At 49.5% G+C, this 24,503-nt stretch overlaps 9 protein-coding genes across 9 annotated transcripts; 2 read left to right on the top strand and 7 right to left on the bottom strand.

The window, feature by feature from the left end:
* Nucleotides 1-346: 346 nt before the first annotated feature.
* Nucleotides 347-942, bottom strand: DFL_002656 (uncharacterized protein; the record flags this gene model as incomplete). The annotated part of the gene is made up of 3 exons (XM_067631473.1): nt 347-401; nt 466-551; nt 616-942. The coding sequence occupies 3 exons, from the start codon at nt 940-942 to the stop codon at nt 347-349; spliced, it is 468 nt and encodes a 155-aa protein (XP_067494015.1).
* Nucleotides 943-1,673: 731 nt separating this feature from the next.
* Nucleotides 1,674-3,215, top strand: DFL_002655 (uncharacterized protein; the record flags this gene model as incomplete). The annotated part of the gene is made up of 8 exons (XM_067631472.1): nt 1,674-1,896; nt 2,003-2,012; nt 2,083-2,125; nt 2,199-2,330; nt 2,392-2,402; nt 2,473-2,764; nt 2,832-3,019; nt 3,098-3,215. The coding sequence occupies 8 exons, from the start codon at nt 1,674-1,676 to the stop codon at nt 3,213-3,215; spliced, it is 1,017 nt and encodes a 338-aa protein (XP_067494014.1).
* Nucleotides 3,216-3,501: 286 nt separating this feature from the next.
* On the bottom strand, nt 3,502-6,613 carry DFL_002654 (uncharacterized protein; the record flags this gene model as incomplete). Its single annotated transcript, XM_067631471.1, has 8 exons — nt 3,502-4,826; nt 4,891-4,991; nt 5,056-5,165; nt 5,227-5,252; nt 5,327-5,443; nt 5,508-6,114; nt 6,183-6,480; nt 6,579-6,613. The coding sequence occupies 8 exons, from the start codon at nt 6,611-6,613 to the stop codon at nt 3,502-3,504; spliced, it is 2,619 nt and encodes an 872-aa protein (XP_067494013.1).
* A 1,810-nt stretch (nt 6,614-8,423) lies between these two features.
* On the bottom strand, nt 8,424-9,720 carry DFL_002653 (uncharacterized protein; the record flags this gene model as incomplete). The annotated part of the gene is made up of 7 exons (XM_067631470.1): nt 8,424-8,618; nt 8,690-8,820; nt 8,883-8,924; nt 8,983-9,037; nt 9,106-9,153; nt 9,221-9,344; nt 9,710-9,720. 7 exons carry the CDS (start codon nt 9,718-9,720, stop codon nt 8,424-8,426), a joined length of 606 nt encoding a protein of 201 aa, XP_067494012.1.
* Nucleotides 9,721-11,282: 1,562 nt separating this feature from the next.
* Nucleotides 11,283-12,431, bottom strand: DFL_002652 (uncharacterized protein; the record flags this gene model as incomplete). Its single annotated transcript, XM_067631469.1, has 2 exons — nt 11,283-12,326; nt 12,393-12,431. The coding sequence occupies 2 exons, from the start codon at nt 12,429-12,431 to the stop codon at nt 11,283-11,285; spliced, it is 1,083 nt and encodes a 360-aa protein (XP_067494011.1).
* Nucleotides 12,432-12,929: 498 nt separating this feature from the next.
* Nucleotides 12,930-14,597, bottom strand: DFL_002651 (P-loop containing nucleoside triphosphate hydrolase; the record flags this gene model as incomplete). Its single annotated transcript, XM_067631468.1, has 5 exons — nt 12,930-13,010; nt 13,081-13,941; nt 14,013-14,232; nt 14,288-14,520; nt 14,595-14,597. The coding sequence occupies 5 exons, from the start codon at nt 14,595-14,597 to the stop codon at nt 12,930-12,932; spliced, it is 1,398 nt and encodes a 465-aa protein (XP_067494010.1).
* A 513-nt stretch (nt 14,598-15,110) lies between these two features.
* On the top strand, nt 15,111-16,590 carry DFL_002650 (uncharacterized protein; the record flags this gene model as incomplete). The annotated part of the gene is made up of 4 exons (XM_067631467.1): nt 15,111-15,113; nt 15,311-15,501; nt 15,582-15,604; nt 15,677-16,590. The coding sequence occupies 4 exons, from the start codon at nt 15,111-15,113 to the stop codon at nt 16,588-16,590; spliced, it is 1,131 nt and encodes a 376-aa protein (XP_067494009.1).
* Nucleotides 16,591-17,004: 414 nt separating this feature from the next.
* DFL_002649 (uncharacterized protein) lies at nt 17,005-18,577 on the bottom strand (the record flags this gene model as incomplete). Its single annotated transcript, XM_067631465.1, has 2 exons — nt 17,005-18,013; nt 18,105-18,577. 2 exons carry the CDS (start codon nt 18,575-18,577, stop codon nt 17,005-17,007), a joined length of 1,482 nt encoding a protein of 493 aa, XP_067494008.1.
* A 678-nt stretch (nt 18,578-19,255) lies between these two features.
* Nucleotides 19,256-23,527, bottom strand: DFL_002648 (uncharacterized protein; the record flags this gene model as incomplete). Its single annotated transcript, XM_067631464.1, has 6 exons — nt 19,256-19,744; nt 20,107-21,259; nt 21,322-21,392; nt 21,443-22,853; nt 23,033-23,130; nt 23,315-23,527. 6 exons carry the CDS (start codon nt 23,525-23,527, stop codon nt 19,256-19,258), a joined length of 3,435 nt encoding a protein of 1,144 aa, XP_067494007.1.
* Nucleotides 23,528-24,503: the final 976 nt, after the last annotated feature.

Below are 24,503 nucleotides of genomic sequence, written 5' to 3'. Positions count from 1 at the left end.
TGCACCTTTTTTATTACGTTTTCTTGCAGCGTTATGTTGTGGCATTGCTCATACTTTGTCGTGCTTCCTTCTCGTCTACTGCTCGTACATGTTCTGAAGTGTTCTTACCCTGGCTAGGTGTTCTTGTTCTTTACGGTATGTTATGAATCGCTCTGTTACTATTTTTCCTTTTTATGACGTACAAAACTACAGGCGCTGGGAAATACTTTTGGAAAATTTGTTCATGCAATATAATAATGCAATTTGTTTATAGTAGGAGCATAGTTAGCTTTAAATGAATGGAAGAGTAGCTAGTAGTACTACTATAAAAAAATATATTGTTCCAGCGTTTATTCTCTACTTATCACTAGTTGATTGTGGCTGGGATATCTTCAACTTTTCGGCCCAGCCTTGCCAGGTATCTGTAGTAACCGTTAGTCGCCAGACCGCTAAGCATCGGATCACCGATGAATGGAAAACTCTTACAGAGCACCGGTATCTGCCCATACTTGATACCTTGAAACTTTAAGTTTGCCATCTTCACTAGTAAAGTCTAGGGTGTAGGTAAAGCCCTTTGGGTGGGATTGTTCTACGTCAGCGCGCTGCGTGAATATTTAGTTGTTCCGATTCCAGTACCTCGTCCCACTTGACACCCGTGGACACCCAAGTAAACTTCCCCTTCCCCTTGACCGAAACTTTATTCTGTCTCTCATCTGCAAAGTACTCTCCAAAGCTCATGTTTTCGTATGCCAGGTATTTCCCTAAAAGTCCAAAGTATTCTTTCATCCCCTCCAGACCTTTGAATTCACGCCCGACGAATGGAGCGAAGTGCGGGTCTCCATGTTCAAAGGCGGTGGTGGTAGAAGAGAAGTGAGATAACATTGATTGTAGATCTGCTTTTGTAGCAAAGTCATTGCAGAGGGATTCTGCGGCTTGAAGAAGGGAATCGTAGCGACTGCTCATTTTTGGAAGGATGGAAGTTTAGTATTTTTTTTGGTATAAATGTGTTGTTTTTGTTGGAGTTTTGGGGGAGCTATAGAATGATGTCATGAGCTTTGGGATTGATGTTTTTTGAAAGATTGAGGCTGGTTAAAAGGGAAATTTGGTGGGAATTGGTTTCGAAGCTTACGACGGAGGTATCTGATAAGTATACGGTACTTTTGGCAACCGTAGAGGTCTTTTGGTTCGGATTCGAAGAGAGAGATTACAGTTTCTGATTCGATCCAACGGACGTCAATCCAGGCCCCACACCAAGCTTGGTCTTAGCTCGGAACAAGACCCGAGATATCCTTGTCAAGGCCAAGCCAGGGATGGTCGTATGCGTCGCCGATGTACGCGGCACTGCGGCACGGGCTTTCTGTTGCAATTGACCCTTCCTTCCTTCTCTCTTGTTTCCCTTTAAATTTCGATTCGGTCGAAGTTATCTTTAGCATTATTACTCTCGTTTGTATGAGTATTCCATGATCGCTCCTTCACTTGCCATGGGGCCGCCAATCTTATAATTTACGTATTTATTTCTTTCGTCGAGAAATTCTTAATTAACTTTACAATCTGTCGCACACGCCGCGGCCCTGTTTACCCGGGGTCTACGCCGTTACCACGATACCCGGGGTGGCGCTCCTTCTTTCTTTTTTCTTGTCCTACCGTTACGTCTTATCGAACAGCATACTCTCATTCGTGGGGGCATACCTATAATGCATTTGCAAAGCTATATCCGTAGCCTACTGCTGGCAACCTTGGCCACCACCGTCCAACTGTGCGCCACGGCAGCGGTCGATCCGATAGAACCGCCCGAAATAAAGGGTTTTGAAAAGAATATAAAAGAGAATTCGCGACGGTTGAACGAAAAGAATCGGAATTCTTTGGTGGAGATGGCGACGAATAAGCCGAAGGAGGAGGAGGAGCCGAAGTATTTCCGTGAGTATTGAAGACAATTGGATCGGAATATATATTTCCCATGTTTATTTTATTATTATTATTATTATTATTATTTTACTGATCTTTTATGTTTTTTTTTTCCCAGAGGAACCCGGGTGATTATAGACATCTTTTTAGTATTAACTATCAAGTACGTTTGACAGCTAATCGAAATTCTTGAAATAGTGTCGCCGAAGCTGGACACTACGATGGCCGATTTTATACCGGAGTATGTCTATTCGCGAGCAATTTTACCCACCTTTTTGGAATACTTCCCTAACAAATACCTCTCTATTATAAAGTTCGTGACCGATGAAGAAAGACAGAAGACTTTGACGCACCTGATCCGGGCATGGCTACGGTGGACCCAAAGCCAGGGGATCGAGACATGGTTGGCCCACGGTACCCTTCTCGGTTGGTGGTGGAATAATCACGTAAGGTATATCCGAAATTCCAAATTGTTTTAACACAACACTGACATCACGTCTTCTCCAGATACTCCCATGGTAAGCCGAAAAATCCAGTACCTACGAAAAAGAAATTAAAAAAATTTGTAATATCTAACGTCGAAAAAAGGGACACCGACCTCGACGTCCAAGTCTCCGAAGCAACCCTCAAACTCCTAGCCGAAAACTTCAACATGACAATCTGGAACTATAACTTCGAAGGAGATAACTTTCAAAGGGACTATTTGCTCGATATAAACCCGTATTGGGTCAGTCGTGTCCGAGGCACCTCCGCAAATCTTATCGACGCAAGGTGGATCGATAAAACTACGGGGTTGTTTATCGATATTACGGGATTGAGTGAGACCAATGGGGTGGCGAGACCGGGTATTATTTCTTGTAAGAATTTACATCGGTACAAGGTATACGATTCCCCGCCTCCGCTCCATAGGTTACGAGAGAAGATGACTGATTTCATCGAGCGAACAGGTTGAGGAGATATACCCACTGCGAGAGGTGAAATTCGAAGAATTTAAAGCATACATACCGAACTCGTACGAAAAGGTATTGATCAAAGAGTACCGATCGAAAGCGTTTACGGTGACGGAGTTTTCAAACCACGATTGGCAACCGGCTCTCGGATCGTGGGTTCCGAAGACCAGATTCGAGCCTCATAGGTAAGCAAAAGTCGATACGCGATAAGAAGGGGAATATATATCTTTGCTGACCGTTTTGCGTTTGTTTGGTAAAAAAAGATTGTATAGATTACGGAACGGGAAGATGATGAAGATTAAAATTGACGATCCGAGGGGGTTGGAAGCCGTTCCTCCGCCGACGTTTTGGCAGCTTGTACGGCGGTTGGTTTATTGGTAAATACTTTCCGCGTATGATGCATGTTGTTGATTATTAGCGGGGCGTGGAGTTCTTGGTCGGCCGGTTAGAATGGGTTTAGTTTTGGAGACGAATTTGTGTCCGAAGATATCCAGATGTCATATGGCAATCTTGTATTTTATTTAAATATACATATCTAGAATGATTCCGAGGTGTTTTCGTACCCAGGAATCACAATGGAGAAAGCCACATTTGTCCGTGTTTCTCAACTAGTTCAACGGCATATCCCGTCGATTCACAACCTCGCAGCCACCTTTTCCGTGTAAATTCAAGCCAAATAACCCTTCTCCCTCAACCACTCCCCCACGACCTCCTCATCCCTCTTCTTCCAGCTGACGTTACCGCTGACGCTATCGATCGCAACCCTAACGGCGCGATCGTACCCCCTCTGATCCTTCGGCTCAAAGAAAGCCTTCAACTCCTCCAAAATCGTCTCATCCGCAAACTTGTTAAGCGTAACCCTGACAAATCTATCGAGCAGGACCATATTTCCGCTTAACAGCTTGAAGATATCATCCCACCTTTCCTTCACGAACTTCCATACCAACGGCTTGGCATCGCCGTTCAATGCCAGCGATGAGGAGACGTAATGTGTATTCTGAGTTGGGATTTTATCACCGATCATCTTCTCGAGGTAGTCGTTGATCAAATCTGCGGATTTGGCTTTCCCGAGGGCTTGCAGTGTGATTTCCTTGCCATCGGGGCTGGTGGCTTTGAGGTATTCGGCCCAGACCTTTTCGTATTCTTCTTTACCGCCTTCGCTGATTCCGATTCTGAAGACTCGGAGTTTGAGAGCGGCGTTGATGGCCGATTCGTCGCCGGAGAAGTAGGCGTCGAATTGACGTTTTGCTTCGGCGATTATGGATTCGTGACCTGCGCTTGCGGCGGCGCCGATGAGGAGGCCGCGGAGCTGGGTGGTCAGGAAGTCGTCGCCTTCGGCGAAGGTCCAGCCGAGTTTTTCGGCGGCTGGGGAGTACAATCCCAATGCGAACTTTTTGAGCCCGGCTTTGATCTCGGGGTTTGAGCCGAAGGCTCCCTGGACGGCGGAGAGTGCTGTGGCGATAGTTTGCCAGACCAAGAAGTTGTTTTCTTCTTTCATTCCCTCGAGGAGGCTGAGCAGGCTGGAGGTCGAGCCGTCGCCAGAGAGGGCTAGAGCTTGAGCGTCTGCTACGAGGCCGATACGGTCAGCTACGCTGAGCTTGTCGAGCGAGAGACCGAGTTTGGCGAATCGCTCGATGGGGTAGTTGACACGGTAGAAACCGTTCTGGCCGATGTTGAGCTTGTAGTAGTCGGTGTTCAGGCCGGAGATGCTTGTTTCCTTCTCGGTGAGGGCGGTGATGGCGTCTTTGGCATCCGCGGTGAGGGTTTCCGAGGTGAGTCCCAACGGAACCCACCAGACCGTCTCGTCTTCCTCGGGCTTGACGTCGCCGGTGCTGAGGAAGCGTTTTTGGCGGACGGTGAGGGTGTCCGCGGTTTCCTTGACATCGAGGACGGGGAAGCCGGTGGTCTTGATCCAGAGGTTCATGATCCCGTTAACATCTTGACCGGATGCTTCGGATAGGGCGGACCAGAGGGCATCGGTGGTGGCGTTGGCTGGTTTTACACGTTAGAAGATACATTTGTTTCGGTATCGCTGTTGAGATATAGCCGGGCTTACCGTAGGTATGCTTCTTCAAGTAGTTAGAAACACCCTTCAAGAAAGTCTGCTGTCCGAGAGCGGAGCTCAACATTCTGATAACACTGCTTCCCTTGAGGTAACTATCCGAATATCTTCATCAGCATCCGACCCGGCCGAACGTGCGTATCCACAAAAATAACCCACCTGATATGATCAAAGATCTGATCAACCTCAAGAGCATCGCGGACGGGAACCTCGATAGGATGCGAGCTCCTCAAAGAATCCAATTGGAAGCCTGTTTGCATTGATTCAGCCTAGAGCGTATAGGTTAGCATGGACATTTAGGAGTATATAACGACCTCTGCGGGCACGCACAACAAACTGGCCCCAGACGTTCCAGTCTGAAAAGGCGATAAACGTTAGCCTCCCATGTTGAGCAAAAAGAAGAAGTTTGGTCGGAATGAAAGCTAATTACCTGGGTAGAAATTGTCGATGGCCAGCCATCCGACCCAAGTAGCAAACCCCTCGTTGAGCCAGAGTTCGTTCCACCAATCCATGGTGACCAGGTTTCCGAACCACTGATGGGCGAGCTCTGCAACCCTCTGTTAGCATAGGCCTTCTCTTTTAAATGATATCCCGTTACCGTTTCAACATACCGTGTGCAACAACGTACGCAACCCTGTTCTTATACCTCGGATCGCTCTTCCCCTCTTCGTAAAGAACGGCCGTAGTTCTATAAGTGATCAACCCCCAATTCTCCATGGCACCATGCGAGAACTCGTGCACGGCCAGCATGTCAACCTTCGGCAGAGGATAATCGATATCGAAAACCTCGGAGAAATAATCCACAATCTTCGCCGCATTCTCCAGTGCAAATTGACCCTGTTCCTTAAGTCCCGTGGTAGTGTAGACCCTAACGGGGATCTGAACACCATTGTATTTTCTTTCCGTCTTGGTTTCGACGTACTCGAATTCACCGCAGGCCCAGGCGTAGAGGTAAGTGCTCATCTTCGGAGAGGTTTCAAACCTGACGACTTTGAGGTCGCCAGAGCCCTCCGGGGTTTCGGAGATGGCTGGCATGTTGGATAATGCGGTCCAGGAGGTCGGAACGGTGATGGAGAAGTCGAATGTGGCCTTGAGGTTTGGCTCGTCGAAGCACGGGAAGGCCTGGCGGGCATCACAGGACTCGAATTGGGTTGAGAACATGTGGGTGGCCTCGGCGGTACCGGGGGCTTTGTATTCCGAGCGGTAGAAACCGGCCATCTGGGGTAAGTTCGATTTAGCATATCGTCTCTCCTGGAATCTTTAGCTTTTTGGGAAATAGATTTTACCTTGTTGTTCAAGATACCGGTGAAATCGAGTTTCAACCGAGCCTTCTCGGTAGCCTGAAGAGGCGACGGGAATGTGAGAGTAGCCCTCTCACGCTTGTTATCGACATCGATGGATGCGGCTTCTTGTGAGACACCGTCAACGGTGATAGCAGCCTTCAGGTCGCCCAGCTCCTTGACATTGATGGATATGGTACTGATTTCCTGGGTAATCTTCACATCGACGGTGACGGTACCGGAGTAGGTGAAAGCCTTGTTGTCGAGATTGAAGATGGAGAGGTCGTAGTGGATTGGCTTCACTCTGTATTTTTACGAACCAAAAAAAAAGCATCAAGATTGTTTAGCAAACGAGACCCTTTGGTGGAAAACATAATAAAGGATCTAGGTAGTAGGACTCACTCCTCAGGAAGCACATCTCTATCGTCTCTCGTCATATTGCCAGTATATTCCGAACTTCCAATAACCCGTGTTGACGAAGTAGGATAACCACGAAACTGTAATCCCAAATACGGTCTTGTATTCCTCGAACGGACAGTATTCACCGAACGAGAAGTAGTAGTAAAGACTGTGGAGGTGGAAGCAGTTGTAGTTGTAGCAGAAGTGGTAACGCTAAAAGAGGATCGGGGGGCTAAGAACGCTGTTATATATCGCTTTCGGAGCGCGGTCGTACGAGCAGGTAATAGTGGGATGGCAGCGGACCTGCGCGATATTGATATCCGTGAGCAGCTAAAACGGGAAGTTACCAACGATTGGGTCATCCGCGGGACGGATCTTTGCATTTGTCTATTACGGAGGGAAGATGGAAGCCATACGAGATACACAAGGCAATGCAATACAAATGTGGGGCGCTCTGCGGCGTCGACGACAAGATAACACAAAACAACCTCGGTCCCCCAAAACAATATTATAAATTCTTAAAAAAAAAAAAAAGGCTTCTTACCTGAAAAACCCAAGTTTCGCCGCGAATTAAGAAAAGAAATTTCGAGGCTCCGAATCAAGCAGTTGAAGGGCCTCGTTGGAAAAGGGAAGCTTGTCGAACAGCCCGTTTTTGTTCTGCCCGCTGAGCTAGGATGCACGCCATTGCGGGGCACGGCCCAAGCCGATGTCACATTGAGAACCGGCCACCTGCCGTCAACAACCTGCCTGCTTTGTATTTTCCACCGACAAACGGGATCGAGATGATAATCATGGCCCGGATTAAACTCGTAACTATAGTGCTATCGTGCAGACGCCTTGTGAATAGAAAGACGGGTCAGCGAGGGCACCAAGGCCTTGGCTGTTGCGTGCTACGCTTGGATTCAAAAGTTGGGATGAATTCAATCACTCGAATTTCTGCATGCGTCGTTGATTAGCACATGTCCAGCCTAGCAGTACTCCGCAGCCTCGAAGGCTCTAACCATCACGGCCTATCGAGAATAATGGAGAGAAAGAGAGGATAGAAGGATCCATTTATTCATATTTCCACCGTAGCAATCAACAGCACAAAGAAAGCAACAGGACAGACGGCCAAAATCAGAAGACGCAACAACGAACTCCCGTCCAACCCAACCGGCGGATAAACAATTAGACAGCAGCTGGGAATTCGAAACGGAAGACCAAGAAAAGAAAGAAAAGGAAAGGAAAGGAAACGATGTTTGTAAAAGCGAGCAAAGCAAAGCATCCAAAAGAAAGAGGGAGAGAAACGGAGGGAGAGAGGAGAAAAAAAGAAACAGGGAAGAAAGAATACATGGTAGTACAAGTTGCGATCCGACCAAAGGCAAAGATCTTTGTCTCTCCGAATGCCATTATCACCCTCTCCTGATCGATCATTTCGTTTCGTGTTTCATTTCTCACTTTCCCCCTCCCCTGTAATCGTGAATTCGATAAACAGCCTCCGTTTCGCACACCAAGACATTGGTACAGACGTGATCGTCTTAATTCGTTTCTATCGTATTGACTAGAAGGAGCGTTTCGTATCTCACGACGGGCGGGCTTTCTCCACGGGAAACGAGAGAGGAAGTGAAGAGAGAGAAAGAAAAAAAAGATCGAGGAAGACGGAGTATTGCGGAAAGGGAAGCGCTTTCAATTAATAGACATAAAAAAAACGGACAAAAAATCCCAGTCCGTTTTATCGCAGTTTTTCGTTTCAAATGTAAAATTTCGCAGAGTCCCTTTTATGTCCAAATCGAAACAACAAATTTCTACCATCTTTTCTTCGATTGTTCTTCCGATTCTTTCTTTTTCCTCTTGAGATTTCCCGGGTTTTTAGCAGCAGCCTCCGCTGGATTGCTGGTTGACCGATTGACCCGCGTTGACCGAGACGGTGGGCTTGTTATTCTGGGTGGCGCTTCCCATGCGTTCCTTGATCTGTCGGGCCATGGTCAAGAAAGCTTGTTCGACGTTTGTGGCGTTCTTTGCGGAGGTCTCCAAAAATGGGATTCCCAAGCTATCTGCGAATTCCTACTCGCAAAAAGAAAAATCGACGTTAGTGGTTTCTGATGGGGTGGTCGTATGGACCGTGGAGGCTGTACCTTCGCGACAGTGTAGTCCACGACTTTCTTGTCCGACATGTCGCTCTTGTTTCCGACGAGAAGCTTGTTAACACCTTCTGTAGCGTATCGGTCGATTTCCTGCAACCACTGCTTGACATTGTTGAAGGAGTCTACGAACTCTGTTAGCTGACCGTTTCACCAAGCAGCAGGGTATATTTTATGAATCGCATACCCATGTCTGTTACATCGAAGACGACGCAGATACCGTGAGCTCCTGTAAACATTTCGTCAGTCTTCTGATCGTTTCGTACGATTTCTCGAGTCCGGCGTACCTCGGTAGTATGACGAAGTGATCGTACGGAATCGCTCCTGCCCCGCAGTATCCCACTGAAAATCGAACGTTAGCAGGATACCCAGAAAGAAACACTCTAATCAAAAAGCAGGACCGGTCATACGATTTGTAGCTTCACGGTCTTGCCATCGAGTTCGATTGTGCGGATTTTCTATACCGGATAGTCAGCAAACACGTAAAATAGAACTTTTCAACATCCCAGTTCGAGAATATCTTACAAAATCAACACCGATGGTCGAGATGTAGGATTCGGTGTATGTGTCATCGGCGAACCTGAGCAACAAGCAAGACTTGCCGACACCAGAGTCACCGATGAGGAGGAGCTTGAAGAGGTAATCGTATCTTTCGAGATCCGAGGCGGAATCGCCCCACTTGATTAGCTTGTGTTCTATTCGATGATGAGGAAGGAGATGCTGGAGAGGTAGGAACGACGGGGAAACAAGCTCGCTCCGATGTTGGAGAGGTCGGTGAAGTCATGGCTCGATCTAAAGCCGAGTCGCGTGTGCTCTATCTGCGAGATTGCGTAATGGAACAGGGGACGGTAGATGTCCTAATGGACTTAGGAAAAGGGGATACATCTACGAATCGGACAGCCGAGAGCACGCAGAGTTAGCAAAAGAGAAAAAAGAGGATACCAGGAGACAGTCAAGTTCCCGGTAGAGCTCAGGTGGAGAAATCAGAGGGTGACTCGGGGAGGTGCCGTACACTCTGGATTCATGATGGTGATGTTGCTTGAGAGTTGGGAAGCTCTAAATTAGAGTTCTAAAAGAAACGTTAGTGGGCGTTATTAACCCTTGAGATGATATATATATATATGAAAACAGTTCGGAAGCGTCCTCGGTTGGAACTCGGGAGGGAGCAAATGAGGCTTACAATTTTTTTGAGGCTGGGAGACGCTGGTAAATGGTGATGGTGATGGTGATGGTGATGACGAAGGTGGTTTGGGAAGTTCGTTCGGAAGATTGGGGGTCGGAGAACCAGGGCCCTTTTTATCAGCTGATGGAACGGTCAAGTTAACTTTCCAGCAAAAAGCGAAAGATTCCTCGGTTTTCTCTGGCAGAAAAAGCTAGCGATGAGTAAGGATATCCGGGGACAGAGCGGGAGAAGCTGCAGGTGGAGAGGGTTTTAGGTTAACGTTTGCCTTGGACGGGATGGTGATGACGATGGTGGGAAGAGAAAGGGAAGGGGAAGAGAGAACCAGAAGGGGTGTGAGGCCAGATGTTGGCGATGTCGTTTCAAGATGACAGGAACGGGTATTGGCACTGACACAACCACAACCAACCTCAACCTCACCGCTCGACTCTGAACTTCTGATTTATAATTACAGGCATCTTGATAACAGAAAGACCAAAACGAATAAAAGCCTCATTCCGGGGGAGGCGGCCTCTGACCAGTAGCATCTACTGCAACCAAACTTCACTTACCGAGTGATAATGTGATATACGATATGATATGATAGCTCGAGTTAACCATCAATGGATCCTGCTGGGCCTATAGCTATTTATATTCCTGTGGGGGAAATATATTAATGAGTCGAGACAATTTCAACAGATGCAGGCACTTGCGCTTCGAATCGAATCCTGCATCCGTACCCTTTGATTTGTATAGCGTAACCAAAAGTTAAGCTAAAACGCCCAACGGAGAATACGATATTACCAGGCGAGTACGTAACAAGCTAACTAAATAACATTGTTCTCCAGAGAGCATGCTTAATATGATGCTTATGCTTATGCAGACAGACAGACATGCGCCGGATGTGCCTTCTGTAAACCCGGCATGATCCCATTAAACCCCTTCATCATGTGATGCTTTGTCTCATACCGACGTCAGGCCCATCGCCAACTCCTGCAGCTGGCCTCCACACATGCCCTTCTAGAACGATTCGCTCGCACTCTTCGAAAACGCATCTGGTGGACGATTAGTATTGTGCTCGTTGCCGAGGCTTTTCCTTTGTATCGCGATAATAATAATAACCGTGGTGGTGGTAACGTAATGTAACAAGTAGCTGGTAGTAGTACAGGCAAGGAAAACACCAAAAAGCAACCCCCCCAAAACGCCACTTGCAATGCATTAGTCGCATTATTCGTGTAAAGGAAACGCCGATACATGAAATGAAAAAAAGGCACGTCGCAAGGTCGTATTCATGTATTATCCTGCTCTCAAAAGATGCCCGACCTTTTCAAAAAGAAAGTACCTTAAGAGCAAAACTAAAAAAAAAATAATAATAATAAAAGAACCGACCCTGCGAATGTCCATGTCAAAATATCAGATAGAGGCGAGTTAATCATCAACCTCCATCTCATCGCCCGACATGTACATGACCGAACTGTCAGCAACTGGCGCGGCTCGTCCGCGTCGCGTGGTCCTACTGGTAGGCGTGGTAACCTGTCTGCCCAAGGGCGAGCTTCCGGATGCTTGCATTCTCGCGGGTAGCCTTCGGATGTTCTGATAATGTCCAGGAGGTCCGACGTGTCGAGATGCAGCCGCTGAAGTCGGAGTGTCGACGCGACGCTGAACATGATGTCCGGGCGTGATGGGTCGTGGGGAGCCATCGCCAATCTCCGAGAAATCGTCGACACTACCTTGCGTCGTATCAGCGATAGCAGAAAGCTCGTCGACTCCAGACTCTCCCTCTTCGTAGATCGAAACTCCTTCGCCTTCAAATCCCTCCTCCTCCTCCTCTTCATCATCCATCTCTTCAGCTTCTCCCTCGTCTTCTTCTTCCTCTTCCTCCTCTTCCTCCTCTTCATCCTCGCTCCAACCGGTGCTATCGGCTTCAGGGATATCGGCATCCAAATCCACCTCTCCTTCCTCCATCAATCCTTCCTCCCCAACCTCCAGCTCCTCCCCTTCTTCATCTTCTCCCCCATCCTCCCCTTCATCCTCCTCCGCATCTCCTTCCCCCACCATCTCCACAGGCTCCCCGCCGACCATGTTAACATCCTGCCCAAAAGTTCCCTCGTCAACCGTAGTCTCCCCTTCCAAAGCCATCTGTTCAGCCCTTTCAAGTTCCTCATCGATAACCCCCTGCAAAGTCTTCATCATCCCAGGCGGTTTGATCCATGTCGCTCCGAATCGTGCAATGTGTAATTTCCTTTTCTCAACCGCGTCCTCATCGATCGCTAGCTGCTGAAGGGTCGAAGGCCCGTAGGCTGCGAGTGCAGAGCGCGTGGCATCGCGTTGGGCACGGTATTGTTGGTGATGATTGTGTTGGTTCGCAGCGGCTGGTGGCGTCTGGGTAGATTGGAGGAGGGGTGCAGATGTAGGCTTCGGAGGGACGGTGTAACCGAAGGTATGAGACGGGGTGTACCATAGCGATTGAGTCTATTATAGCGCAAGAAAAAGCGTTAGTGGTGAGATTCTCTTCGAAAATATAGTGCAAAGGCATACATCGCGAGGCGTGAGCATGGGAAGCCCCAAGCTCATCATTTTGACGACCGGATACCCGTAGATTCAAGTCGTTAGAGGTTCGTATCAAAAGTGCCTGAGGTATTCGGATGTCGATATTCTGTTATCGACGGCTGTTCATCTTCAAGAAAAACGGTGGTACTCTGAATAAGGTGGTTGGCGAATGTTAGGGAGCGCGGTGGTGGTTGAGGTTGAAAAATGATGTAAACAAATACACTGATCTTTCAGCACGAGCTGCACGGCACGGTAACAGCGCACCGGTGTACAGCACATTACCTCTACGGCAGCCAGCGAATTACGATACCGGCCAGGTCAGTTCACTCTCATGGTTGGCATCTATAACCCGTTTCTTCGGCTGAATTATTTTCTCGCATTAATTCATGGCAGCGTGAAAAGGTATCATTTAACAAACGAACAGGAAGGTCCTCAGTCAGGCCTAGGTCTAGATCATAAAAACCCATTATACCGGGTAGCATCAAAAGTATCCTGTCAAATATCGTACAAAGTCCACGGCTACCGTTAGGATATCTCCATGGCATCCCCTCCGTTCACGTTGTAATTAGCATCCGTGATGAACTGGTTCTCATATTCGGCCAAATACTAGACGAAAGAAAGTGGTCAGCCATTGTTCAAGGTGGCCGCGATAATATCACAAGTCGCTGGGACATACCTTTGCGCTGCGACCGGTATCCAGGAACAACTTGAAACTACGGGTGACATCGTCCACCGTAACCGTCTTCTTGGGTCGTTTCGATGCGATCATATTAGAAGCGGTGATAAGCTGCGAGGCATATCTCAACGAAGTCTCCGACCCGATCTTTGTCAAGAGTGTCAGCGCATTGTCATCCAAATCAACCTCTTGCTCTTGGGCCCTTATCGACAGGATTTGCTGGATCTCCGGAGCCGAGTAACCAGGGGTTGGGATGATCAGCACCCTGTCCAACAAATCTATTGGAAGTCCGTGAGGCGACTTGTAGTTTGTGCCTCTTATTCTTGCCGTTCCTCTGTTCGAAGCCATGATGACGATCGGCGACAGCTCGCTTTCCAAAGCTCTGTTGATGTAGGAGAAGCACTCGATATCCAGCATGTGAATTTCATCGATGAACAAGACACCCGGAACGATCTCCGCCTTTCCTTCCTCCCTCCACTCCCCGACCTTGATATTGATCTGGTCCCGAACTTCCGATCTGATTTCGCCGGTATCTCCGGAAAACAGGGCCAAGAACCCTTGAGTGCGGGAATTGATGACATCGATTTCATGTAGAGAAACAGTGTGAACCACCTCTCGTCGCTTCTGGAGTTCCCCTTCCGGGCACTGCAAGAACTTGGTATCGGGTCCCATCGCATCGTAGTCTCTAGCTTTTGTGTACGATCGGCCGAGCTTGGTTACTTTGCCGGAAGATTTGTCGAGGGAGATGATGTCACCGGCGATGACTTTTTCCTTGGACATGCTTTCGATCATTTTGGCGCCCATGTCCCAGACGGCTTCCATGTCGGTCGTTTTCATTGTGAGTTTGCCTTGTTTTGTGCCCTATAAATGTCACCCGATTCAGCTTCCTCTGTTCTCCGAATGCTTTCGGTCAAAGTGGGTTGGTTGCTTACTCCGGTGACGGTTCTATCGACCTGGATCTCGACAACTTCGCCCTCAATGATCTCCGTTTCCTCTTTTATCCTGACACCGATAGACTTCCTGAACGCCTGTGTGAGAGCTTCGGTCTTGGACATTTCTAACGAGAAGATTTCGGTGGATGTGAGGATGGTGAATGGGACGTCGGATCCAAGGCTTTGCGCCATGCCCATGGCGATGGCTGTCTTTCCGGTACTTTAAAATTCAAACCCGTTAGCGACAACCAGTAATAGACATAAACGACGCGTACCTAGGCGGGCCGGCCATCAGGATAGCTCTACCGGCGATCTTTCCCTCGCGAACCATCTGGAGAATGACGGCGGCGGCCTTTCTGGCCTTCTCCTGGCCGATGAGACCCTGCGAAGCATTGGCCCGTGGTTGCAAGGTATCGGATTCGACGCCGAGGCCGCGGACGTGAGAATGCGAAGCGATGAGGTTGAGGCCACGGATGTCTCTGGATTCAGAGACTGTGGTTATCGCTTGCTGATGTTGTTTTTTCGATGGTTAGCATTCGATGCAAGATTTTTTTTCCAACTCGGTAGATAGAGGGAAAGTACCATCTTGGAATCAGTATTATAAAAGCAGTAGAGTGTGTAGAGGTCGTTTTAGAGGGAAATGGAGATGTGGCGATGTTGAAGCGGATGTGGAGAGGTCGGTGGAGTGTCTGATTGAGGAAATTTGCGAGGCGGCGCAGTTGAAGTCGTTAAGAGATGGTTTGGTAGACGCGTTTGAGCTCCCCCCGGTCACTCCAGCTTGTCACATATTAACCTCCACACAAGACAGCTCTATTCTACAAGACTATTAATGTTCTGAAGCTGAACAAGTTCCTTCTATCGGTGGCTTCGAAATTAAATAAAATACAATAGTAGCCATCGGTTAGCTGTCTTGGTGGAGATATTAGTAATTCAGTGAATGAATGCATGGGCAACGTGCTGTCGTCATCCCACCTTGTCCGCACTCCGTCACAAACCTCAACCTCTTTACCTCTCCACCAAACATTCAACTGCTGATATTCTCTCCGCCACGCCGAACCTCAGCTCTCGAAACCCCCCTAGGAACCATCTACTTCCACCATGGTAAGTCCACCTCCCTCTTCATCTTTCTTAGCATCACCATCATCATCAAATCCACCATGAACATCCTCAGAAACATCCGTCGTTTTCGTCATCGTCGTCCAAGATCAGACCCAGACCCAGACCCAGGCTCAGGATCAGACCTCGACATGGATATGGACTCAAATGCTGACATGCCCTCCTATTACTCAACTCTCCAGAGCTACGGCGGCTACGGATACGATGGTTACGACGGTCCCATCGGCCGGCCGGGTGTCACACGCCGTTTCGACGAGTATTACCGTTGTTACCCCGTCGCCATGATGCCCACCGGTCGTGAGAACCTCAACTATGGCGGAAAGGTCATCATGCCTCCCAGTGCCCTCGACAAGCTTACACGTCTTCATATCTCGTATCCCATGTTGTTCGAGCTTCATAACGGTAAAGGGAAGCTTACACATTGCGGTGTCCTCGAGTTCGTGGCTGAGGAAGGGAGGGTATATTTACCACAGTGGGTACGTTATATCATCCGGTACTCTTTTTGGATATATGAAAAGGCCGTTCCGAACTAATCTTCCGATTACCAGATAATGCAAACCCTCCTCCTGGAACCCGGCGACCTAATCCAAGTCAAATCCACCGACCTCCCCCCGGATCCTTCATAAAACTCCAACCCCAATCCGTCGACTTTCTCGACATCACCGACCCAAAAGCCGTCCTCGAAAACGCCCTCCGTAACTTCTCAGCCCTAACCAAGGACGACATCTTCTCATTCTCCTACAACGACACAATTTTCGAAATCGCCGTTCTAGAAGTCAAACCGAATGTCAGAAACGGCGCCATTTCGGTCGTGGAAACGGATATCGAAGTCGATTTTGCTGCTCCGGTGGGGTATGTCGAACCGGAAAGGAGTAAACCGGCCAGTAGCGTGAACTCTACGAGACCATCTTCTGCACTTGCCGGTGGGGTCGGAGCAAATGCGGGACAGGGTGCTATGGCTGCTCAAATCGGATATCAAGATTTAGCACCAGGTTCATCGGGTAGCAAGCATCTTAAACCATCTGATGCATTCTCGGGATCTGGCCAAAAGCTGGTCAACAGGAAGAGCAAATCCAAACCGGGGACTCCTGCTCCCCCTCCACCACCCCCAACAAGCGTAGCTGCCCCTCCGGCATCTACCGTCAGACTTCCCACGAACGGAAGGATTATCGACACCACAACATTGATGAGAGATGGAAAGCCCCCACCGGCCCCACTAAGACTCCCACCCGGCACCCTCTTCTTTGGATACGAAATCGTCCCCGTGAAGAAAACCGAAGGATCGGGATCAGAATCCGCCAGTGCCACAACTTTCTCCGGTCAAGGCCAATCCTTACGTGCCGCTTCGAAACGAAAAGATCGGGACGAATCGGCCGATCCGAAGGGGAAAGGTAAAGCCACATCTACCGGCCAGTCATCAGGAAGAACACTACGAGGCAAGGAAGTAGTCGATATCGACTAGAAGGCTATCCGTTCGTGTCGTTTTTATTATTCCCTTCGTCCAATCGATCTAGCTTTTTCAAGCATTTCTTTTTTTTTCAAGGACCGAAGGGGAAAATGCATTTTCAATACTTCTCGGGACAGCGGCGTTAATTGTTGTTCAATATTGATGATCCCACTCTCCGGCGTTCTGTATCCTTTTAATTCGATTCGGGTGGAAACGGTTACGATTTGATGTAATAGAATGCTGTCAAAAATGAACGAACGCTTAAAATTCATCTGTTCTTTGGTGCTAGCTAAGGATTTGATATCTGTAGATGAAAGAAGATGCTTTTGTGAAAATGAACGCCAGAAACACCACGCTAAATCCACCGCGATATGGGTATCCTATGAGTATCAATCTGCAATGCATGCGAAGAACCCTCCGGTCTCGAGATCATATCTCATCGACAGCCTTCACGCTCCTCACCCCTCCTTCCCAAATCTCATACTCCAACAAAACCCCGCTCTCCGCCCACGGCGCAAAAACAACCTTGACCCACCTCCTCGTCCTCCCCTCCCCTTCGCCATCCTCCCTCCTCGCACTCCCCTTCACCAAAGCCACCCTCCCATCCAACAAATTCGTCCACGTCATCCCCAACATCGGTGTCTTCAACTTACCTAACGCTTGCATCAAAACCTCATCCCCGCCTCCCTCGACCGTAGCGGTGATATCGTCGATCTCTTCCCCCCATCCGTTGAACCACTTTGCTTGGTAGTCGTACGTCATCATTAATTCGTCCGTCGGGAGGCCGTACTGCGACATGGCCAGTGGTATTTCCTGCGACCCGGCTTGTTGGGCTTGCGTTATTTGTGTAGCGGTGGGAGTGCCTATGCTCGAAGAAACAATGGCAGGCGAAGACGGCGGTTGCTGTTGCGTCGCCATTCTATTCCTCTTAACCCACGCCGGCTCAAAAGTATCGGAAACCTGATTCGCAACCACAACCGCGACGTTGTATTTTATCGCCATTTCCTTCAAACACATCCCGAGGCGTACGATATCCCCCGCCCGTCTCGCGAGTTTCGCACCCCTCCCTCCACCCTTCCCTCTACTCCCCGCACCCCCACCGAAGCCATCCCCGACATCCTCATCATCAACCCTAAAATTCGCCGCGATACTATCCACCACCACGAGTCCGGCTCCGAACTTTTCGATCGCACGGGGGAGTTGGTATTTCACTATATGCTCCAGCGTCTCAAGATACTGACACATGGCGGTTTGTATACGGCTCATGCTGAGTGACGCATACCCCGGGACTTTTCTCGAAACTAAATCTTCGAGCATGGTGACCATACGCTTCGTGGAGATTTGGGATTCGGTGCAGATGTAGATCGCCGAACGGTTGTGAGGGGGTTGTTGGATCGAGAAGCAGAGACGGAGGAGGAGTTGGGTTTTGCCGACGCCGCTGTATCATACATATCGCAGATTAGCACGGAGCTTCTTGTGACCCTTCCGTTGCATCAAAGCTTCGTAATACGAAGCAGGGAAGAACCGACCTCTCCCCCACAATCTCCACCAAACTCCCCGTCATGACCCCCCCGTTCAAAAGCCCATCGAAACCTCCATCTCCAAACTCAACCATCCTCTGCCGCCTGCTCAAAGCCTCCATATTCCTTCCCCTGAAATTCGTAACCCCTCCCGTTCCACCGTCACCTCCGTTGACGGTCTGCGTCCCCGCCGGCGTACCCATCGGCGTCCCACCGGTACCACCGGTACCCCGAACGTTCGGCGCATTGACCGGCCCGCCGAGGGTATCGGCATTTAACGCATCGCGAACACCGTCAACGATCCGGTTCACATCGTTCAGACTGATCCTTGCGCGTTGGCATATGGTTCGCGGATCAAGGGTTACGAGATCGACGGTTGTGAGGCCGCATTGGTCGAATGAAGGGCTGTGGCGGGCGAGTAACGGTTGCAAAGCGGGATTCGTACGATAGATGTTCGGGAGCAGAGTGATGAGGTCGGTCATTGGGGTGGTTGGGAGATGAGAGAGTGGCGGTGGTAGTGATGCATGTTTGTTGTGGTGGGTGCGCGCTGGGTTGGAGCTCAAGCTCTAGGATCTTAGAGGTTCAAGGACCCTTGCCGCGTTTTCATACAGCAACGTCTCTACAACTACAGAAAAATGACGCTTTGGTGATAGATTTCATAATAATACTTTTCATTCATCCACTTCATCTAGGGGGCGGGGAAGACAATATTGGAGCTTAGTTCTCTATCAATCGATCATCGAGTCGTTCATTACAGGAACGCGGCATGTCCCTCGAAAAGTGATATAATATATATAAAGGCCATGAAGAAACAAGCAAATCAAAAAGCTGAGCCAGTGAACACCGGGAACCCGAACATGGACAAACCAAAAAGGAAAAACAATTGGAACGGGAACAGGAACAGGTGGATTAAGGGAGAAGGATTTTGATTAAATCGGTATTAAAGTTAGAGCCCATCTTGGATAGCGCCTAGTTATGAGAGAGTCGAGGAGAAGAGACATGAAAAGTGTCAGGAAGAAAGGATGATTTGAAAGGAGAAGGGATGATCGAGGAGAGAATTGGCGAGAAGACCTAGGCGCTAAGCTGAAAGGAATTGACGGGAATCGATTCGGGGGTAAGAGTTCGAGTTCCTACCGCCGCCTCTTTAATACTCGGGTAGTTCATTTTTCCTTGCGCAAAATGTCGTCAGGTCTAAGTCCCAATTTTGTGATGTCGTCGATAAATTCTTGCATATACTCTTCCTCGGTTTGAGGACGGGTAACAGGCGAAGAAAGTGTAAGACCGGCGGCAAGATTGGAAAGTTGTTGATCGGTAAGAGGAACAATGGGTCGTCGAACAGGAGGGGAAGGATGAGGGAAAGTATGTTGTCGAGAAACAGATGGTGGAGACATTGGGGGTTTGTCGCCTCCCCAGGCCTTGACAAGTTCGAAAACGCGAGAAATGGTGTCAATGATGTAGTATTTGCGGTCGTGCCCGAGGTTTGATCGTGGTGGAGGTAGCTTCCCCAAAAGCCAGAGGGTCTCGATGCGTTGTCCGATCTCTTCGACCGTAACCTCGTATGGTTTCAATGCGTATGTTGCTCCCCAGTTTTCCGCAAGATGTTTGATGAACTCAACACGCGGAGCCTCCTCAGGCGAAGGATTCTTTGCCTAAGAAGGCGTCGCGCGAGGTTGTTGAGCATGCTGGGCTGGAGCATTTGGATGTGGTTGTGGGTTGCTTGGAGGGTGTTGAGGGAGATTCGGCCCCGGGGCGGGGGTCCCGGGCATCCCGGAATTGAATGGGGAGGCCGGTTTCGTAGTGAACGAGCCAGGGGAGGAAGAAGCCATTGGAGTCGGAGTCGAAGGTTTGTAGCTAACGCGATGCGTGGATCCTTGGTAGCTTTGATATGTAGTGGGTTGGAGAGGGCTCTGTAGGGGAGAAAGAATGTTTGTAAGTTTGGGAGCTGTTCACCGAGACAGAAATACATTGCAACACAGAGGTCCGTAGAAACGGGGGGGTGGGGGATACTCACATAGAACACTCTACGCCCATTATTCGCAGAAGCAACAACAAACCTCTGCCCGCTACTCGTACTAGCAATAGGTCCTGCGGGCTGTGCCGGAGGCGGTTGTCGCCAGTTAGGAGTATGGAAGGGTTGAGGGATCGGCTTTCCACCCGGATGCCCTGGCTGCTGAGCCTGCAATGGCTGATAATAGCCTGCACGCTGCTGGGCCACAAGTGCTGCCTCCGCTTTGGCCCTTTCCTCCGCCTGTGTCATATAGCAAGGGCCATCGCCGGTACCGCTTCTTCGCTGCAAATGTGGTTCAAAGGCATCCTTATCAGCCACACGGTGAGTCGGGTCTTTCGTCCAGGCTGGGATATTCTCGGTGGATTGTTCCCCGACATAATACCAGATTTTGACTGCGGGTTCTTGGTGTGGATTGCGGGGGAGAGCGGAAGCTTCGAATTCTTGCCATGTGTATTGGGTGGTTCCGGGGAGGAACTGGTCGCCGACTAGCGGCTTATCAGCGTAGAAGTCCGTTTTCCTAGGTTCGACGGCAACTCTCTTCCCCTTAGCATCAGTTCTGACGCTGGGAACCGAGGCTCGCGACTTCTTCGTCTTGGCAATCGGGGCCGTGGTCATAACCGACGAGGGCAGGACGTATTTCCATTCCAATTCGAAGGGGTTCCCTTTCGGTAACATCTCCAAAAGCAGCATGTGCTCCGATGCCCGATTCTGTCGTACGATGCCCGCACAGTAATCCCCTTGATATAGTTGGAATTGGATCACCTGCCCTGGTTGAAGTTTCTTGGCAAATTCCATAATGATCGGGTCCTCCTCAAGAACATCGGGAGTATGATCCTTCGGCCTCTTGGGCCGGTGGAATCTACACCGGAAGTCGAGTTCGGTTTGTGGTGGTGTTGCCTCCTGGCCAGAACCACCGAGCCCCGTGGCCAACAGCACATTTTGGACCAGAACACCAGCCTGTGCGGCACAGGTCGGATGGTAAGCTCGGACGCATTTGGTTTCCGAACACTGGAAACAAGCACCGCCCTTGGCGCGACAGTAGTAACACTTGAGATTCGACCTAGCTGTGGGAATGGCCGAAACATTTGAAATCTTTTCCTCGTTCGTTTCTGGGTCAGTCGTGAAGAAGGTCTCCGGGATGTACATGGCACACAATCTAGGTGAAATCGTTAGGACCAGGGCTCGAGCATTCGAATATTCTTCGGGATGTCAAAATACCTATGGGCTTTCTTCCCTTCCTCCGTGGGTAGTAGTTCCTCATGCTTGGCCTCGTTCGGACAGAGTACACACTGCCGTTCGTCAGCATCACAGTTACGACGTTGTTCGAGAAAATACTCACCGGTGGGGGTTTCTGCGCGCCGAATTTGACCTTAATCTTCTTTACCATTCGGCCGCCCTCGCCCTCCGTCTTTCTCCTGCTGCTCGGTTTGGAGCGCTTCGGTTTCTTCGTTCCGTCACCCTCGACACTTTCGGGAGGTGTAGGAAGGTCAGTCGGTTCCTCATCGCTATCGACCTCCTCGTCCTCGGAAGACCACTCGTCTTCCGTGGGAAGGCCTTTCAGTTTCCTCTCGATCTCGTCGGCATCAACCCAAACGGCATCGTCGATGCACTCGCATTTCTTTGACTTTCTTCCGTACTCCAGCCACGCCTCCGTCGCAAAGTTGACGCTCTCCGCACAATTATATCCCAAATTGTAACCGGCGTGATACCCGTATGGGAAGGTGATGACGAACTCGCCTTCATGATGAACGAGTTTATTCACCTTGATGCCATGGTGAGATTCAAGGAATGACGGAGATGCTAGGAAGGTTTTATGTCGGAGGAACTGATCGCATTTCTTGGCTTCTCCCGGCCAGATGCTTTTCATCGCAGCGTGGAATCTGGGTGCATCCTCTTGGCTGATCGAGTACCACTGCTTCGGTGCACCGAAGTGGATGTAGTTGATCGAGTAGAGATCAACGTCTTCAAGATGCCATGAGAAAGTCGCCTTCCACATGCCGAGGTAGAGATAGGCGGTGTTGACACCGGGTAATTTGGCCCCCAGGCAATCCAAGATGTTCTCCAGCTTTGCAACATTCCAAGAGGTGGTCGTCTCGTCGAACAAGGAACCGGGCATATCAGCTCCGTACAAAGGGTTGTTGTATGTCAATGTTCGCCAGTAGTGTTTCTCAAGTTCCTCGCATCTTTCCTGGGTGAACTCCTCGGCTGCGGGGAATCGGTAGTCGAATCCGTTCCAGATCTCCGCAGCTTCCGCAGCAGCTTCCTCCATTTCCTCCTTTGTCTTACGAGCATAGACGCGTTTTGGCCTCGGTTGGGGTTGTCTTACCTTCCTCTTCTTATTGGAGCCAGGGGTCGGGACTTCCACGGCATCTTCCTCATCCTTGGAAGGAGTTCCGGCAACAGGTGTCTCATCACCAGGAGGAGGGGTTAGCGGCTTCTGGGGCTGTTCCGGATTATCCTCTGCAGCCGCAGTCGTGCTCCTTCGCGTCGTCCTAACCGGCTTTGGCTTTGGCTTCGGTTTGAAGTCCTGGTTTTTTCGACGTTCTCCTCTCTTGGCTGGTGGCTGATGGTCGCTCGAGTCGCAGAGATTTCGCCATTGGGGGAGGTTGTAAGTCTTTTGGCGTTGAAGGTTCTCTTGTTTGAAGATTCCAGTACCGCTGGAGCCGGTGCTACCGGCGATATGTTGCTCGATCGGGTTCTTGATTTTGATATCCTTGACTTTGTCATCGAGCGGAGGAAGGGAGTCGCGCCTGGGAAGGTCAGTATAATATTAGGAGGATGGAATTAGGTGGGAGTGAAGATGGGATGAAAGAATGAAGTGAAGGAAATAGGTGGCAAAGGTAATGCGGACGAAGGTAGGAGGGAGAAGAGAGGATAGCAGAAGGGAACCGAGGAGAAAGATGTGAAGGATAGAACCGAAGCAGCTTACCATTCCTTTGGAGGGATGACCTTTACGATTCCCGACCTCATCCCATAATGGTCAATCTTCTTGATAAATTTGTAGAAGGATCGAAACTGATCCATGGTCTACGAAGAAACATCGTTATCAGCATAACCGAGCAGAAAGACGCAAATGCGGATAAAGCTAGGGTCACGAATGATATCATGTCCTGATAGCGAGCTAACTGATCAAGGACATAAAGGGACCCCGGACTCGCGACCCAGGTGGCTTGTCGCATTAGATCGAATCAGAGCAGCAGGTCAAACTCACCGGCTTGAAGACCGGGATCTTCCCACTACCGTAGTAGTGGTCGGGGAAGATAGGGCCGATATCAGGCCCCTCATCGTCTTTGGACGTATCCATAGCTGCGTCCATTGTCGGATTCGACGGTTGAAGCGATTCGGATGGTTGTTCGTTGGTTGGAACGTCGGTTGATTGAAGACCGTCTAAGGTGATGTCGACCTCGGCGGATGAAGAGGCCATGGCTGGTGAATGTTGGAAAAGTACCAAACACCCATCAACACAACACAAGTGAGGCAAAGTGCAGACTGAACGATCTTGCGAGAAGCTTGAGAGAAATGGGAACGGCTAATACCGGGCTACTGTTAGTTATTTAACGGACGACAGCGATTCATCTCCTATTGAAATTCTTGGGAAAGTTGTCTGGAGCGGATCTGATGGGTGATAACGGTGGAAGGTGGTGCTGAAGGTGGATCGATTGCAATCGATGGTCTTCCGGAGTTCTTCCTCTTCCTTTTCCTTTCTTCTCGAGCGAGGCAAACGGGGGAAAAAAAACGTTTGTCACCGCACAAATTTCCACATAAGACAAAGAAGACTTCACCTTGAGACCATGCGAAAGGTGGGAAATTGGGACTAACAAACAGGGAGAATTACAGGAACAGTGTGAGGTTGTAAACTACTCGGAGCAGTGTGATTACTGTCGGTTGATGTAGACTGTGTGCGTGATAGATAGATAGATCGGAGAGATAAAGACCCAAGGCAGAGAACCGAAGCACATACATATTTTACGGGCTATTTGGGGGAGGGGTTGCAGGGGAACAGTACTCGAAGAAGCAGGACTGGGGCGTGCAGATGGAAATGGAAATGGCATGTCCGGGAGATTGGCTGCAGTTGCGTACATTCCAGCGCGCGGAACAGGCCAGAATTGGCTGATGATGGACTGACCTTCTCTCGCCCCGGTCGGAACCCTGATAAGTTCTAGTCTCCAAGTTCCGTCAAGAAAAGCGGCCGGGTCGACACTTTTGTGTGTGCGGTTCCGTGGGTTTGGGATTTGTGGGTTTTCGATGAATGCCTCTGACTATCCGGTATGCGATAAGATGAAAAAAGAAGACTCACTCCGAGGGTACAACAAGAAATCCCCGAAAAAGATCGCAGACCCGGCTATAGAATCGTTCGTCCCGTCTGCAAAATCTTGAAATCGTCGACGTCTACCTGCCTG

The sequence above is a fragment of the Arthrobotrys flagrans genome, assembly GCF_004000055.1.
Source record: "Arthrobotrys flagrans strain CBS H-5679 chromosome Unknown unitig_3, whole genome shotgun sequence".
NCBI classification, from domain to species: Eukaryota; Fungi; Ascomycota; class Orbiliomycetes; order Orbiliales; family Orbiliaceae; genus Arthrobotrys; species Arthrobotrys flagrans.
This window is presented reverse-complemented; position numbering and strand designations above follow the sequence as displayed.